At 45.1% G+C, this 16,443-nt stretch overlaps 1 protein-coding gene across 2 annotated transcripts in view; it reads right to left on the bottom strand.

The window, feature by feature from the left end:
- Positions 1 to 16,443, bottom strand: part of LOC115477376 (chloride channel protein C-like) — a 284,847-nt gene that overhangs the window by 150,123 nt on the left and 118,281 nt on the right. For both annotated transcript variants that reach the window (XM_030214217.1, XM_030214225.1), the window contains exon 8: positions 5,858 to 5,955. In XM_030214217.1, the coding sequence (XP_030070077.1) occupies positions 5,858 to 5,955 (98 nt within the window). The remainder of the gene's footprint in view (positions 1 to 5,857; positions 5,956 to 16,443) is intronic.

Here is a 16,443-nt window from a genome sequence, read left to right as displayed (position 1 = left end):
AGAGGTGGGGATGAACTGGTTGAGAATTCAAGTTTAATCTTGTGGACCTTATCGTGGAAGTACTCAACTAGAGTCTTGGGAGAAAGTGAGGGGGGAGTTGGAGGAGAAGGCACTTTGAGGAGAGAGTTGAGAGTGGTGAAGAGGCGTCGAGGGTTTGGGCCAAGAGAGTTTGTCAACTGGATGTAATAGTCCTGTTTGGCAAGGAAAAGAGCAGACTGGAAGGAGGTCAGCAAGAATTTGAAATGTATGAAGTCAGCATGGGCACGAGATTTTAGCCAGAGGCGTTCGGCAGAGCAGGCGCAGGAACGTAAGTAGCAGATTGTAGAGGTCAGCCAATCTATGCAGTTATTTCCAATGCTCAACTTAAACAACTCCAAACTTGACAAAAATCATTCATTAGGCTACTTTGCAGGGCCTGTGAATATAATCATGTTTCGTCCTTTTTTTTTTTCAGTGACATTGGCTTCCTGTTAAATTTTGTATCTCCTTTAAATTACTTTGCTTGGTACACAAGGCATATTATTTTGAAGCCCTGTCGTACCTTTCATCTCTGACAATACCCTATACTTCCACTCAGACACAGATCTCTTGATTCTCATCATTTGGTTTTACCAAACCCCAAACAGGCATGTCATGAGACCACAAGGCATTTAGCATTCTTCTTGGTTCAAAAACTCTGCAATGATTTACCTCCGCTCCTTCTGTCCATAATGAACAGTCATTTGTCAAGTTTAAGGTGTTACTTAAGACTCACTTGTATGCCCTTACTTTGCACTTAGATATTGGACATCAGCCTCTCAGGGGGCTCTTTTACAAAGGTATGTTAAGCTCTACATGCTTGCAGTGTGTGCCTAAATAAGACTACCGCCAACCTACCTGCCCCCTGGCGGTAATTTAAAATTTTCCACGCACCCATAATGCCTGGATGATTTATTTATTTATTTATTTCCTCTCACGCTTGTCCTTTTCGGCGGTAATCGACAGTAGGTGCACACCAACCAGTCACTGTGCGTGTAGTGCTAGATCAATGGGTGGCGTTAAAGGCTCAGGCTGGTTTTAGGTGAACGCTGGTTTCAGTTTTACCACCTGCCCTTTTCCCATCCCATTTTTAAAAAATCCTTTTTTTGCAGATGTGGTAAAAACTGGCCCGGAGCACACCCAAAACATGCGCTTAGTAAAAGGACCCCTGAAAGCAATGTATTTGAGTAGTATGTTTACACTGGTGTGTTTTATCTTCTGTCCTATTTTGAATGGAGTTCCTTTCCTTTATTCATTTTAGAAAATAAACTGACTAGACCTGCTTTGGCAGAGTAGGTGATATAATAATTTTAAATTAACACCCAATTTTGGGCCATAATTGTTAATTGGCGCTGATTGGCACTAACTGGCAGTTACATACATAACTGCCCTTGGTATAAATTGGGTGCTCAAATTCCAGTGTGTGCAACTCCAAGGGGGGAGAGAAATGGGAGGGGCAGGGCATGCCAGGCATTTACACAAGCAAATTATAGAATGCTAGTAAAAAAGGCCGGTTTCTGACACAAATGAAACGGGCGCTAGCAAGGTTTTCCTCAGAGTGTGTATGTTTGAGAGAGTGTGTATGAGAGTGAGTCTGTGAGAGAGAGAGAGTGAATGTGCGAGTGTGTGTGTGTGACAGAGAGAGTGAGACTGGGTGCGAGTGTGTGTGTGTGACAAAGAGAGTGAGACTGGGTGCGAGTGTGTGTGTGTGACAGAGAGAGTGAGACTGGGTGCGAGTGTGTCTGTGAGAGAGAGAGTGTGTGTGTGAGAAAGAGAGTGTGTGCCAGGGGCCCCCGCCCACCCCCTCCCTCCCACCCAGTTCCATGCTCTCCCCCCTCCCTCCCTCCCTCCCTCCCTCTGAGTTCCAGGGTCATCCCCTCCCTCCGTGTTTTAGGGTCGTCCCCTCCCTCCCTCCGAGTTTCAGGGTCTGCCTCCCTCCGACTTCCAGGGTCCCTCCCTCCCTCTGAGTTTCAGGGTTCCCCCCAGGGCCCCCCCTCCCTCCGAGTTTCAGGGTCCCTCCCTCCCTGCCGCCCGCCCTGCTCTTTCCCATCGCCATCCCTGCCCCGCCCATTCCCAGGACAGCCCTGCCCCCAGGGGTGTGGCCACAATGGCTACGGTGACGTCAGCCTGGGCTTCGGAGCTTAGCAGACCAACTCTGAAGAAGTCATGGACACAGGCAGCAAGACGCATAGAATGTTGGAGGTGAGAATTATTATATAGGATTAGCATTTATACGCCTAATTGTCTGCAGTTAGGTGTATTTACACCAACTATTTGGCTGGTTTGAGTGTTTGTGCCTAAAGTTAGGCTCATAACTAGACTTATACTGGTATTCTATAAAGGCAGTTCCACACAACTGCCATTATGGAATTTGTGCTTAGCATGCATTATCCTGGCACCTAACTTTAGGTGATCTATAGAGAATTACCCCCTAAGTGCAAAACTTAAGATGCGGTAAGTGCAAAGTCTGTTTGGTAAATGCAGGGAATGTGCCTAGCATCTGCCCTGCATTTACCACTAGGGATGGGCAGCCTGAAAATTGTCATTTTGAGTTGTTTCATTTATGGAAATGTTCATTTTGTTTGGGTGCCCCTGTCCTCTTCTGACATTGAAAGACAATTTTCAGGGCACCCGCCCTATAGCCCCCCATCCAAAGCAGACAATTCCCCCTCCCCCACAGCCCCCCACCCTCCATAGACCACAGGCCTACTGTATATCCTTGGTGGTCCAGTGGGGTCGGTTGGAGCCATGCCAAATCCAATAAGGCAGTCGTGACCTCTTGCCATAGTCTTGTGGTACTACAGTGACCCGCTATGGACATTCATATTGTATTCAGTGCCACAATGGGCAGGAGCGAATGGGTATCGCTCCTGACCCAACAAACTACACTAGATCACTAGGAATATTCAGTTAGACCCAGGAGGCCTACAGGGGGAGGACGTGAGATTGTCTGACCCATGAGAGGGCCATAAGGGGAGCACCCTGGATTACAGGGGCCCTGGAGAGGTCGCAGAGACCCTGGTTCGTAAGAGTGGCCTTGACCCACATCTCAGCCACAGCTGATGCAGCCAAGGCCACTATTCAGCCTGCCATACACATTATATCAACCATGGTCGCATTGCGTAACAGCAGGCAGCCTCCTGCCATTGACAAATTGAAAAACAAGATATATTCCAGACGATATTCAAAACCATTTAATTGGCCAGGAATGGCACCTGGCTGCTTTAATGGTATTTAACTGGCTATCCGCAAATATTCAGCAAGAGACAGCTGGCTGTCTCTCACTGAATATTCCCAGTTAGCGCTTAGTGAATAGCCAGTTATATCGCACAATATAACTGGCTATCTGCTGATTTTCAGCACGTCGCTGGCTAAGTTTGACAGCCAAATCTGGCCGCGTCAATAGCAGGTCTATTTTTGGCCGCTATGAACTTAGCCAACCAGCGCTGAATATCGACTTGGCCAGCTATGCTCTTAGCAGCCAAAAATAAACTGGATATTCAATGCTGGTCACCACGGTCTGAATATCAGCCCCATTTTGTTTTTCCTGCCAATTTATTGTTGTCAGTGAGAGGAAATGTTGTTGACATTTTTTCTGTCGTTAACGACTACCCATCCCTATCCACAGCACAGGGCAGACACCTACCACACAGGCACTATGTTACAAGCCTCGGAGCAATTGCCCTTATGGGGATAATTCTATAAGTGGATGCCTCCCTTATGCCACATGATGAGAGTCTATTCTATAATGGCATTTGGACACCTGGTATTGGAGCGCCTAAAATCTAGGTGCCTGCGGTTACACCAGCCATAAGCTTGATGTAAATGCAGACATCTAAATGCAACAAAAGCACATGTAACTTAAAGTATTTGTGAGTAAGTGGCAGCAACCATACCAGTCCCATACTCTGCTCATGTGAACGACCCCTTCCATTTATGTACTGTGCCTCATGGCTGTGCCCTTACAGAATAGCACTTAGCTGCCTTGCTGTCACTGACTTACCTAACCTGTGAAAGTGCTGGTATTCTGTACATTTATGTACAAAAATGGTGCATAAATAGGGTCACTCACTTACAGAATTGCCCTTATAGTGAATAGTTTTACAAATCTGAAGTGCAAGAAATTGTAAAAGACACATGAAAAATTCTCCAATTCTACTTTGCCTCAGTGGGGATATTCAGCGGCACTTAACTGACAGGGGATATTCAGCGGCACTGGAGAAAGCTTGAGGTTATGTGGGTGCCGACAATATTCAGTGCTGTCCTAAATAAGGCTGCTTAGCTATGCAGGTGCCGACATTGAATATTGCCACCACCCACATAACTTAAAAAACCCAAACTCCAGAGCCCCCTGCTACCCCCCCCCCCCCCCCAACATTGATCCCTTTTTCCCTCCCCCTTCTCCCAGCCCTCACCAATCAGAATCCCCCTGGAATGCCCCCTTGCCCCCACAATCCAGGTTAGCCCCTACCCCCAGACCTACCTGTATCCCTGGTGGTTCAGCAGTGGTCATTGGGAGCAGGAGCACAACCCCCTCACTCCTGCCACTTGCATAATCATTTCAAAATGGCTGCCACAACCTCTCGCAGCAGCTCGCAGTACTACACAAAGTATCACGAGTTGCTGAGAGAGGATGTGGCAGCCATTTTGCATCAGTGCCGAAAGGGGCAGGAAGAAGGAGGCTACGCTCCTGCCCCAAGGACCACCGCTGGACCACCAGGACTACAGGTAGGCTCAGGGAGGTGGCCTAACTGGATGATTGGGGGATTCCAGGGGGGCTTCTTATTGTTGAGGGAGGAGGGAAGGAGAGGGCTCCGGGGACCTTTATAGAAAACACTTTTAAAAATGATGGGGGTCTAGGGAAGCACAACTCTTATGGGGGCCCCAGCTGAATATCAGCCGGGCCCTCATAAGTTCTAGAGCCCAGTCTGCCCAAAATTATCCCCGATATTCATTGCCAGGTCATGTCCAGGCAGTGGCACTGACTATCGGGCGATAATTTAGTCGGCGACAATCAAATTTAAAGAAACACCGATTGCCGCTGGCTTAATATCAGGGATAAAGACATTGGACCAGATTCATTAAATGGCAGTGCCCAGTGCTATTCTATAAAGGGTGCACCAGGTTGAATGCCCTTTATAGAATACTGCATAGTGCCACTTCCCACGCCCAAATTTGGGTGCCAGGACTTACGCCTGATGAAACCAGGTGTAATTCCCGACGCCAATTTGAGCTCGCATCTGTGGTATTCTATAACACTGCACATACATTTCCAAAACACCCCTGACCTGCCAATGCCACCCCCTTTGAGGTTGCAGACTATGGGATTTGGGCGCACAGTTTTATAGAATAGCACGTAGCAAGATGCACACACAAATCCAAATTAGTGCCAATTAATATCAATAATTGATAGCACCCAATTAATGATGTTAATGGGCTTGTTACCCAATTTAGTTGCACATGCATCTCATATTAAATCTCTTGATTCATGTGTGTGGTAGCATACTATGTGATGGGACTTATATGCTTATGCCATTAAAAATAGGGTTGTGCATTCTTTAGTGCATTCAGTTCATTTGGGTGCCTTAACATTTTTTCGTACGTGCAAAATTGATTGCGTGCATGTAAACCAAAATAAACGTACATAGAAATGATTAGCATACATTAAAAAGTTCTAATGCGTGTACAAAAAAAGTTGTTAAAATGAATGTGTGAAACAAATCAAAACAAAAAAAAAGCACTCAAAAATCAGGAAAAAAGGCAGCTAACTGAATTTTGCCCATTCATATCCCTGATTAAAAACATTCAGTCATCCATGTGTGTCTTGCTCATCACTTACTGATCAGATGTGTTTTCTGCTTGGTAGTCTTTGAGGCTCATGGCTGGTGTGCAAGGAAAAAAATATGGAACGTAAACTGTAACAGTGACTGTAACTACCTACAAGGTTGAAGACAAAAAAAAGAGCGTTAAGGAGTAGGACTTTCAATTGGCTCCATGTCAACTGGCTAAACTGAAACTGACAAAACAATGAGCTGAAAATTCAACCGTATTCTGGAGTCTCTTCCTGTGAAATCCAAGGACCAAAGCAATGTTATATTATCAAACTATGGAATATTAGATTTGAATAGAGGAAAAGACCTCTGATGTCTCGGTTTGGCAGCAAGTGTGATTTTGATGAAGAAATGGAGAAGTAACTCTAGGATTTAAAGTCATTTTGAGAAGTTACAGTGCAAGATTTTATATAATTAAATAAAAATGAGAAAAATAACTGAAATAATAGCGAATAATAGTAAAATTAAATAATTTAATATTTGGAGGGGGTTTTTTTGACCAATGATAATACTGGAGTCTAATATGAGCTGGCACTAAGATATCACAGGAAGAGACACTAGAATACGGTTGGATTTTCAGCTCATTGTTTTGTCATTGACGTGTTTTTGCTGTAATAGTACCTGTATATTGATTTCAACTGAAACTGAGCCAGTTCAGCATCTACTAAGCTACTAAAAAATGTGATCATGTCACACGTTTACTTCGAGATGAACATTGGCTCTCTGTTAATTATGGGCTCATTTTTAAGGTCCTATGCTTAGTTCCTAGTGTAGATTATACGGGCATTCCACTTTCAGGCTTATTTTTGAAAGAGAAGGGCGCCCATCTTTCGACACAAAGCGGGAGATGGGCGTCCTTCTCCCAGGGTCGCCCAAATCGGCATAATTGAAAGACAATTTTGGGTGTCTTCAACTGCTTTCCATTGTGGGGATGACCAAAGTTCACAGGGGTGTGTCGGAAGCGCAGCGAAGGCAGGACTGGGTTGTGCCTAACACATGGGCATCCTCGACCGATAATGGAAAAAAGAAGGGCGTTCCTGATGAGCACTTGGCCGACTTTACTTGGTCCATTTTTTCTTATGACCAAGCCACAAAAAGGTGCCCGAACTGACCAGATGACCACTGGAGGGAATCGGGGATGTCCTCCCCTTACTCCCCCAGTGGTCACTAACCCCCTCCCACCCTAAAAAACTTTTTAAATATTTTTTGCCAGCCTACTACTACTATAAATCACTTCTATAGCGCTACCATTCGTACGCAGTGCTTTACAATTGAACATGAAGAAGAAAGACAGTCCCTGCTCAAAAGAGCTTACAATCTAAATCAGGACAAACAGACAGGACCAAAAAGGATAAGGGAAGGACAGACAGAAGGACACATAAGGATAAGATAAAAGTTACAAGTCAGGAGTGGAAAGCAGCATCAAACAGGTAGGCCTTTAGCCCGGATTTGAAGGCAGCCAGGGATGGAGCTAGACGTAATGACTCAGGAAGCCTATTCCAGGCATAAGGTGCGACGAGATAGAAGAAGCGGAGTCTGGAGTTAGCGATGGAGGAGAAGGGCGCAACTAGGAGAGATTTGCCTAGCAAACAGAGTTCTAGGGAAGGAGTGTAGGGAGAGATGAGGGTGGAGAGGTAGTGAGGGGCTGCAGAGTGAATGCACTTATAGGTCAATAAGAGGAGCTTGAATTGTATACGGAAACAGATAGGGAGCCAGTGAAGTGATTTCAGGAGAGGGCTGATATGGGCATAACAACTTTGGCGAAATATTAGTCGTGCGGCAGAGTTTTGAACAGATTGAAGAGGAGAGAGATGGCTGAGTGGAAGACCTGAGAGAAGCAAGTTGCAGTAGTCTAAGCGAGAGGTGACGAGAGTGTGGATGAGGGTTTTGATAGCGTGTTCAGAAAGGAAGGGGCGAATTCTGGCAATGTTATAAAGGAAGAAACGACAGGTTTTAGCAATCTGTTGAATATGGGCTGAGAAGGAGAGGGAGGAGTCAAAGATGACCCCAAGGTTGCGAGCAGACAGACAGGAAGAATGAGCGTGTCGTCTACAGAAATAGAGAATGGGGGAAGGGGAGAGGTTGGTTTAGGAGGGAAGATAAGGAGTTCAGTTTTGGACATATTGAGTCTCAGGTGGCGGTGAAACATTCAGGCAGCAATGTCAGAGAGGCAGGCAGATACTTTAGGCAGGCTATCTCTAAAAGGTAGAATCACTAAAGAGCTGTTGTTTCTTAAGAGGCTTGCTCTCCCCCAGTAGAGAAACTGATCACACCCACTAAGTTTGAATTGTAGTGGGGGAAGGGAGGCAACAAAGCCTAAAGTCAGGGACAGAGCTCTTGTCTGCAGGCAGGCTATCTCAGATGTCATACCCAGCTCCCTGACAGCAGTATGCAGGTCCCTGGAGCAGTTTTAGTGGGTACAATGCACTTCAGGCAGGCGGACCCAGGCCCATCCCCCCCTACCTGTTATACTTGTGGTGGTAAATGTGAGCCTTCCAAAACCCACCAGAAACCCACTGTACCACATGTAGGTGCCCCCCTTCACCCCTTAGGGCTATGATAGTGGTGTACAGTTGTGGGGAGATGGGTTTGGGGGGAGGTTTGGGGGGCTCAGCACCCAAGGTAAGGGAGTATGCACCTGGGAGCAATTTCTGAAGTCCACTGCAGTGCCCCTTAGGGTGCCCGGTTGGTGTCCTGGCATGTCAGGGGGACCAGTGCACTACGAATGCTGACTCCTCCATGGCCAAATGGCTGAGATGGGCGTCCTCCTTTCCATTATGGCCGAAAATCGGTCGACCTAAATTTCGCGATTTGGGCATCCCCAACCGTATTATTGAAACAAAAGATGGACGCCCATCTTGTTTCGATAATAAGGGTTTCCCCGCCCCTTTGCCGGGATGTCCTGTGAGGACGTCCTCAGGAAAACTTGGGCGCCCCTTTCAATTATGCCCCTCCACATCTTTCCAGATTGTTATTGCCTTATGTACCTTCATGAATACTTAGATCAGCATCGCTACATCAGTTGGTAGTTCCTTCTTTTTATAGTATCACTTTGGAAACTATACGAACCAAGCTGTTTTATGTTACAGGGCCTTCCTTTGTTTTTACATTTGGAACTCTTGTTAGCTACTTTTAAGAAACAATTAAAATAGTTCCTTTTCAGTGATGCTTTAGAAACATAAGGCTAGATTCTATATATGGCACCTGAAAATTCCGCATGGAAAAAAATACATCTAGGTGTATTCTGTAAGATATGCCTACATTTTATAGAATATGTTTAAATTTCTGGGCAGTATATAGAATAATGCTGAGTGCTTTTCCACATGACCAAATATTTTACTTGACGTAAATCCCTATGCCTAAATTAGGTGCAGAGCAGGTGTAATCTATAACAATGCACATAGATTTTAGAAACACCCAGGGCCAGTCTTAGCAAGTGCGGGGCCCTGTGCAGACCAATTTGGTGGGGCCCCATCCTAGCCCCGCCCCACCCTAGCTCCGCCCCATTGATAAGATTATTCCATTTTTAGAAAATGTTTTATTTATGCAATTTCAAATAAAGACAAATGAAGCTAAACTTGTACAACTTGTACAAAAAAACTGATTGAAATAATAAGCCCAATGCTATCATGAACCCCCCCTCCCCAGAAATTCAGTTCAAGCTCACTACAATTAGTAGTTCCAATTCTCATAACAAAGGAGAATAAAGGAAAAATACTAAGAAAAGATCTAGTATTTTCAAATTCCCCTATTTTTTAATTTAAAAAGGTTCCTTGGAAATTGATTTTATATGTGCTCTTTTCCTCTCCTAAGCTGAACATGCTTAGAGAAATGCCCCTCTTTCTTGAGGCTACAATGCTATTTGCTTTGGAAACTCAAATTCTCCTAAATACACATGATCTGGCCAGCTTAGCAAGATAAGTACCTTTAGATGGACAATTTTTAGTCTGCCCACTTGGGATTCTTTAGGTTTTCAATAACTTTGGGCAAATTAACAATAAAGTCTGATACTACTAGCCCTCTCCACTTGCCCCTGTCCCCACCCCTCACACACACGCACCACTTTAGCTAACCTCTTGATCTTTTCCTGTCACTGCCCTTCATAAAACACTGAATTTTGACTTAATCACTGATGGGAGAATAATAGACTACTGCAATAGTATTTACCTTTAAAATGGCACAAAAGGGGTTTGACACTTCATTCTTCCTTATAAGAAAAGCTATCATTATACCTGGCTTGCCTTTGAATGGCAGTGGCACAAACTTGCTCCAGCTCGAGCTCCACTTGACTGTCTTTATTTATTTTTAAGTCACACTCACTCGCACACCGGCTCACCTCCGACCAGGCTCCAGGCAGCTTTCCCGCTCAGTGACTCCTGTCCGCCAAACAGGAAATACCTCATCAGAAGGCTGGACATTGAGCGGGAAGTAAAATGCTGAGGTGAGCCGTCGCTGCAACTCTCTGTCGGGAGCTGGGGCCGTCTTGCTGGCGCTGCAACTGTCTGTCGGGGCCTTCGGTGCAACTGTCGGGGTCCGGGAAGGCTGCTGACGGTGGGCTCAGTGGGGGGTGGGCACCCTGCCGCAACATGGCGGGAGCGGAGTGGCGGCGGCTGAGCGGGATCATGATGTGGTCGTCCGAGTGGGGGTCGGTCAGAGTGAGGCAGAGTTGAGGTGCGCTGCGCGGGGCCCCCCCTAAGCGCGGGGCCCTAAGCGACCGCCTTGGTTGCCTCTGCCTAAGACCGGCCCTGGAAACACCCATGCCATGCTCATGGCCACACCCCTTTTCAACTATGCAACTTAGAATTTAGGCGCACCATGCTACAGAATACACTTAGCGACTTGTGCACATAAATCTTAATTAATGCCAATTAGTGCTGATAATTGCTTGTTAGCATCCAATTAATAGCGCTGATTAGCTAGTCAACCAATTAAATTATGTGCATTGTTATAGAATGCACTTGGATACAAAGAAATTAAGGTGTCATATAAAGAATCCCAGGGATAGGTTCTTTTCTTTTCCTAAAATCCTATCGCTCATTGGATTCGGACTGGGTGCTGCGTTGAACACTGCCAGATATGAATATACTTTTAACTATTATGATTACATTTTGGTAAATTTATTACATGATTGATAATCTGTTGAATCTTTATTTTCTTTGTTCTTTTTCTCCCTTTTCTCTGTCCTATCAGAAACAAAATGACATTGTTTTCATTTTTTTATTAAATTTTAGTATTGCAAACTGCTCAGAAGGTCTTCCAAATGGGCAGTCTATCAAATTTTAAATATATTTGGAAACTTCTATACATCAGTATTCCTGCTTTTTCATAGACAAATGAGAATTACACATTTATAGATGCTATAGGGTGAAACCAGAGCTGGATCAGTATGCCATGATAGAATGGATAAAATTGGTAATCCCTAATTACTTCCTCTGTCTTACTGGAACACTGCTGAACTGAACATGATTTCTCTCGAAGTGGCCTAACATTAATGGTTACAATGAATGTAAATAGAAATTATTGCGCAAAACATTTTAATGCTGGTCACATTTATCAAAGTTATACGGCAAGATCTAAAGATTAGCAGGAAAACAATGTAAAATTGTGGGGCAACAAATTTAAGGTTCGTGCAAAAAAAAAAATCTCTTCTTATTTATTTATTGGATTTATAATTCTCACTATATTATAATGCATTGGAAAAAATGGAAAAACATGTCTCCCAGTAAGCCACAAGTCTTTTTGTACAACTTGGGCTAGATTCTATATATGGTGCCTGAAAATTCTGCATGGAAAAAGAATACGTCTAGGCGTGTTCTCTAAAGTATGCCTTATTTTATAGAATAGGCTTATATTTCCACACAGTATATAGAATTACACTGAGCGTCTCTCTACATGACCAAATTTAGTTGTGGCCATTTACGCCATGATATACTTAGCATAAATCCTGATGCCTAAATTAGGCACAGAGCGGGTGCCCCACCCCACCCCTTTTCAACTGTACAACTTAAAATTTACGTGCACCACGTTACAGAATACGCTTAGTGAGTTCTGCGTGTAAATCTTAATCAATGCCAATTAGTAGTGATAATTGCTTGTTAACATCCAAATGACAGCACTGATTAGCTAGTTAACCAATTAAATTATGTGCTGGGCTGAACTGCCACTATATAGGTAATTATGAATGGCATCCAAGACACCTGACGTACACATGTTCAGCCCCATTTTAGACAGGTAGGAATTGAGACATGCAAGATCCCAAAACAGTACAATATATTTTATGCTGCTTATCCTAGAAATAAGCAGTGGATTTTCCCCAAGTCCATTTTAATAATGGCTTAAGAAGCTATCCAAACCTTTTTTAAACCCCTCTAAGCTGCTTTTACTACATTCTCTGGCAATGAATTCCAGAGTTTAATTACATGTTGAGTGAAGAAATATTTTCTCCAATTCATTTTAAATTTACTACTTTGTAGCTTCATTGCTTGCCCCCTAGTCCTAGTATTTTTGGAAACAGTAAACAAGCGATTCACGTCTACCCGTTCCACTCCACTCATTATTTTATAGACCTCTATCATATCTCCCCTCAGCCATCTTTTCTCCAAGCTGAACAGCCATAGCCACTTTAGCCTTTCCTCATAGGGAAGTAGTCCCATCCCCCTTTATCATTTTCGCTGCCCTTCTCTCTACCTTTCCTAATTCCACTACATCTTTTTTTGAGATACAGTGACCTGAATTGCACACAATATTCAAGGTGCGGTCGTAGAGCCTGTTCTGAAATACAGGAGAAATGGATGTTTATGTGCTGGGTGCATGCAGCATCAACATCCATTTTAGAAAAATAAATGTGTATATCAACAGGTTCAAGGCACATAACCGGCTATGTTCACATACTAGGATTTACAGGCAGTCTCTTCCAGTATCCTCTCAGAAAAGAGGACATTTCTCTGGTAAGTTACATTATTTTGCTCTGTGCTTGGTAACTTAAAGAATGGGTTTAAAAGAGATATTGTAGGATACTGATAATCATAGAATTAAAAATAATTTTAAAAAAGAGACAAACTTTATTAGCTAGTCTCCATACCCTTTTCCCCATACTTTTAAAACTTGCATTTTCTGCCACAGCATTAGCAGATAGATTCTAGAACGAACAGCAGGGCCGAGTTCAGTCTTAGAAAAAAATAAAAATAAAAGAGAGAAGCAAGCATTATTAACAAGTTTCCATAGTGTACAACCTTTTTCCCCATACTTTAAAATTGAAACTTTCTCTTGAGGTAGAAACTTAACAGACAAACTTATCCATGCAAACGATTTCGTGATGTCTCCAATCTCATCTCTATTCCCCTCCTCCCCCCCAGTGGCGTAGCCAGACTTGACATTTTGGGTGGGCCCAGAGTTAATATGGGTGGGCACTATGTATATAGGTATGAGTAGTGTTTCTTGGGATACTACAAAATAAGGCCTTAGAATGCACTTGATGATGGATTTCTAAGTAGTCTCCCCCTAACAGCTGCATCAGCGTAAACCACATACATAACAGAAAAACCAATTTTTTAAAATATAATTACATTTTCCCATATCTTAAAATTGACCCGACATAAGTCTACTACAGTGGCAAACCTCTCAACACACAACAGGATCTTGGAATATAAATACACAGGAAAGATGTATTCAAATTCTGGTAGCACCTCAATAATAGCAATACAAAATCCCTTAACTGTCAGGTACTTTGTGAAGTAACACTAAATCCTGCAAAGAAACTTCTTAGAGCCTATGTTGCAAATCTCAACACCAATTCTGAACATGAATACCAATAACAGTACTTTTATAAATGCAGCAGTGCATATACATAACAGCAATACACTTCCCATTGGAAAAGTCAGACTCATACAACCCGACACAACCTACATGCCAGCAGAATCTCTCACCTTGGTCACATGCAGAGCACATACCAACTTTCATCAATTACAGAATAGAGGACCAAACATTAGCAATTGTCCTGTAGACTGGCATCAGTCCATCCCTGCCCTTCAGCCTGGCATCGGCTTTTCCCTTCCCTACCCCACCCCACCATCCATCTCCATAGCCCAGCATCAGCCCTTCCTACCTTACCCTCTTCCCCATTTTCCCCTGTAGCACTGTATCAGCCCTTCCCAATCATTCATCCCATAGATAAGCCCTACCATAACCCCCAACCCCGCCCTTTAGCCTAGCATCAGCCTTGTCCTACCCCCTACCCATCCTCCCACGGTCTGGGATCTCTTCCCCCAACCATGAAGGACAGCTGCATTAAATATAAGACTTTTTTTTATGTCCTGGGCACTGCAGAGCCCACCTCCACCCAGAAACCTGCCTATATTAAATTTAAAACATTTTTTTTTTAAATTTGTAACCTGGGCCATGCAGAGAACAACCCCCCCCCCCCCCCCCCCCGAACTCATCAACATGAAAAATATACAACCTTTTTTAGATTGCAACCTGAGCATTATAACAAATTTATTGTTGGTGGGCTTCTGGGTGGGGGTGGGCTCTTCTCTGCCTAGTGAAAAAAGGTATATGAAAATTATTAAATATGCCTTTTTTTTTTACCTAGGCAGTGAAGAGCACACCCCCACCCACCATTACACTGTACAGGATGTTAAAATAAAAAAATATATATTTGTTTTACCTGGCCTGGGCAGCTGGGCATTGGTGGTGGTAGCAGATAGTGGAGCAGACTCAGAGCGCAATAATTGTGCTCTTGCTCCATGTGTTTTGTTGTGGGGCCACGGGGGAGTGCTGCTGAGGCAGGGCAGACCGGCAGAGTGGAGGAACAGGAACCGCAACCGCAACCGCAACCGCGACGCGACGATAGCCGGCACAGACTCCCCTCCCATGCAGCACTGTGGTGCCACTGCTGTTGCACATGAGGGAGGGGAGGAGCAGAGCTCAGGGAGTGAGGTGAGCGACAGAGTAGCGGCGCCAGCATCTAAGAGTACAATGGCTGCAGTCGCTGCACTAAAAACAAAATTAGGCAGAGGAGGACCGGACAGCTGCTGGCTGCCTGGGTGGGCCTGAGCTGAGATTGGGCGGGCCTGGGCCCACCCAGGCCCACCTGTAGCTACGCCCCTGCTCCCCCCTCTTCCCTCCTCTTCTCATGTGCCCTGTGGAATGCCCGCTCAGTCTGCAACAAACTTTCCTTCACCCATGATCTCTTCATCTCCCATTCCCTTCAACTGCTCGCCCTAACTGAAACCTGGCTCACCCCTGACGACTCTGCCTCAGTCGCGGCCCTATGCCATGGAGGTTATCTTTTCTCCCACTCTCCCCGCCCAGTTGGCCGTGGAGGAGGCGTCGGGTTACTACTCTCGTCCTCTTGTAGTTTTCAACCCCTCCTCCTACCGCAGTCTCATTGCTTCTCATCATTTGAAGTTCACTCCATCCGTCTATTCTACCCACTGCCACTCAGAGTTCAGTCATTTACCGCCCCCTGTTAAGTCCCTCTCTTCCTTTCTTACCAACTTCGATGCCTGGCTCTCCGTTTTTCTTGAACCCTCATCCCCGTCCCTCATTCTTGGAGACTTTAACATACACGCTGATGACCCATCCGACTTCTCAGTTCCTCACTCTGACCTCCTCCTTCAACCTCCAACTGAGCTCCACCACCCCTACTCACCAAACTGGCCACTGCCTTGACCTTGTCCTTTCCTCTACCTGCTCACCCTCCAATTTCTGCGCCTCGGCCCTTCCTCTCTCAAACCATCACCTGATCACCTTCACACTTCATCACCCTCCCCCTCAGTCCCACCCAACACTAACCACTACTTCCAGGAATCTCCAGGCTGTCGACCCTCCCACCTTATCCTCTAGTATTTCTAATCTCCTTCCTTCCATCATGTCCTCCGAGTCTGTCAACAAGACTGTCACCGCTTACAATGCCATCCTCTCCTCTGCTCTGGACACCCTTGCACCATCCATCTCCCGTTCCACAAAGCGTACTAATCCCCAGCCCTGGCTGACCCCTTGCATACAATACCTTTGCTCCTGCGCCTGATTGGCTGAATGCCTCTGGAGGAAATCTCGCACACATACCGATTTCATTCATTATAAATTCATGCTAGCCTCCTTCCAGTCCTCCCTATTCCTTGCCAAACAGGACTATTACACCCAATTGACTAATTCTCTCAGCTCCAACCCTCGTCGTCTCTTCGCCACCCTTAACTCCCTCCTCAAAGTGCCCTCCGCTCCCACCCACCCCTTCACTCTTTCCTCAATTACTGGCTGACTACTTCCGCGACAAGGTGCAGAAGATCAACCTCGAATTCACCATCAAGCCACCTCTTCCTCTTCACCCTTTAACCCACTCCCTCAACCAACCAACCCAGGCCTCCTTTTCCTCTTTTCCTGATATCACCAGAGGAAACCTCCCACCTTCTTTCCTCCTCAAAATGCACCACCTGCTCCTCTGATCCCATCCCCACCAACTTACTTAACACCATCTCTCCTACTGTCACCCCCCACATCTGTCATATCCTCAACCTCTCTCTCTCCACTGCAACTGTCCCTGACACCTTCAAGCATGCTGTAGTCACGCCACTCCTCAAAAAGCCATCATTAG

This window comes from Microcaecilia unicolor, chromosome 1 (assembly GCF_901765095.1).
Source record: "Microcaecilia unicolor chromosome 1, aMicUni1.1, whole genome shotgun sequence".
Lineage (NCBI taxonomy): Eukaryota > Metazoa > Chordata > Amphibia > Gymnophiona > Siphonopidae > Microcaecilia > Microcaecilia unicolor.
The sequence above is the reverse complement of the archived record's forward strand: the minus strand, read 5'-3'. Positions and strand labels throughout refer to the sequence as shown.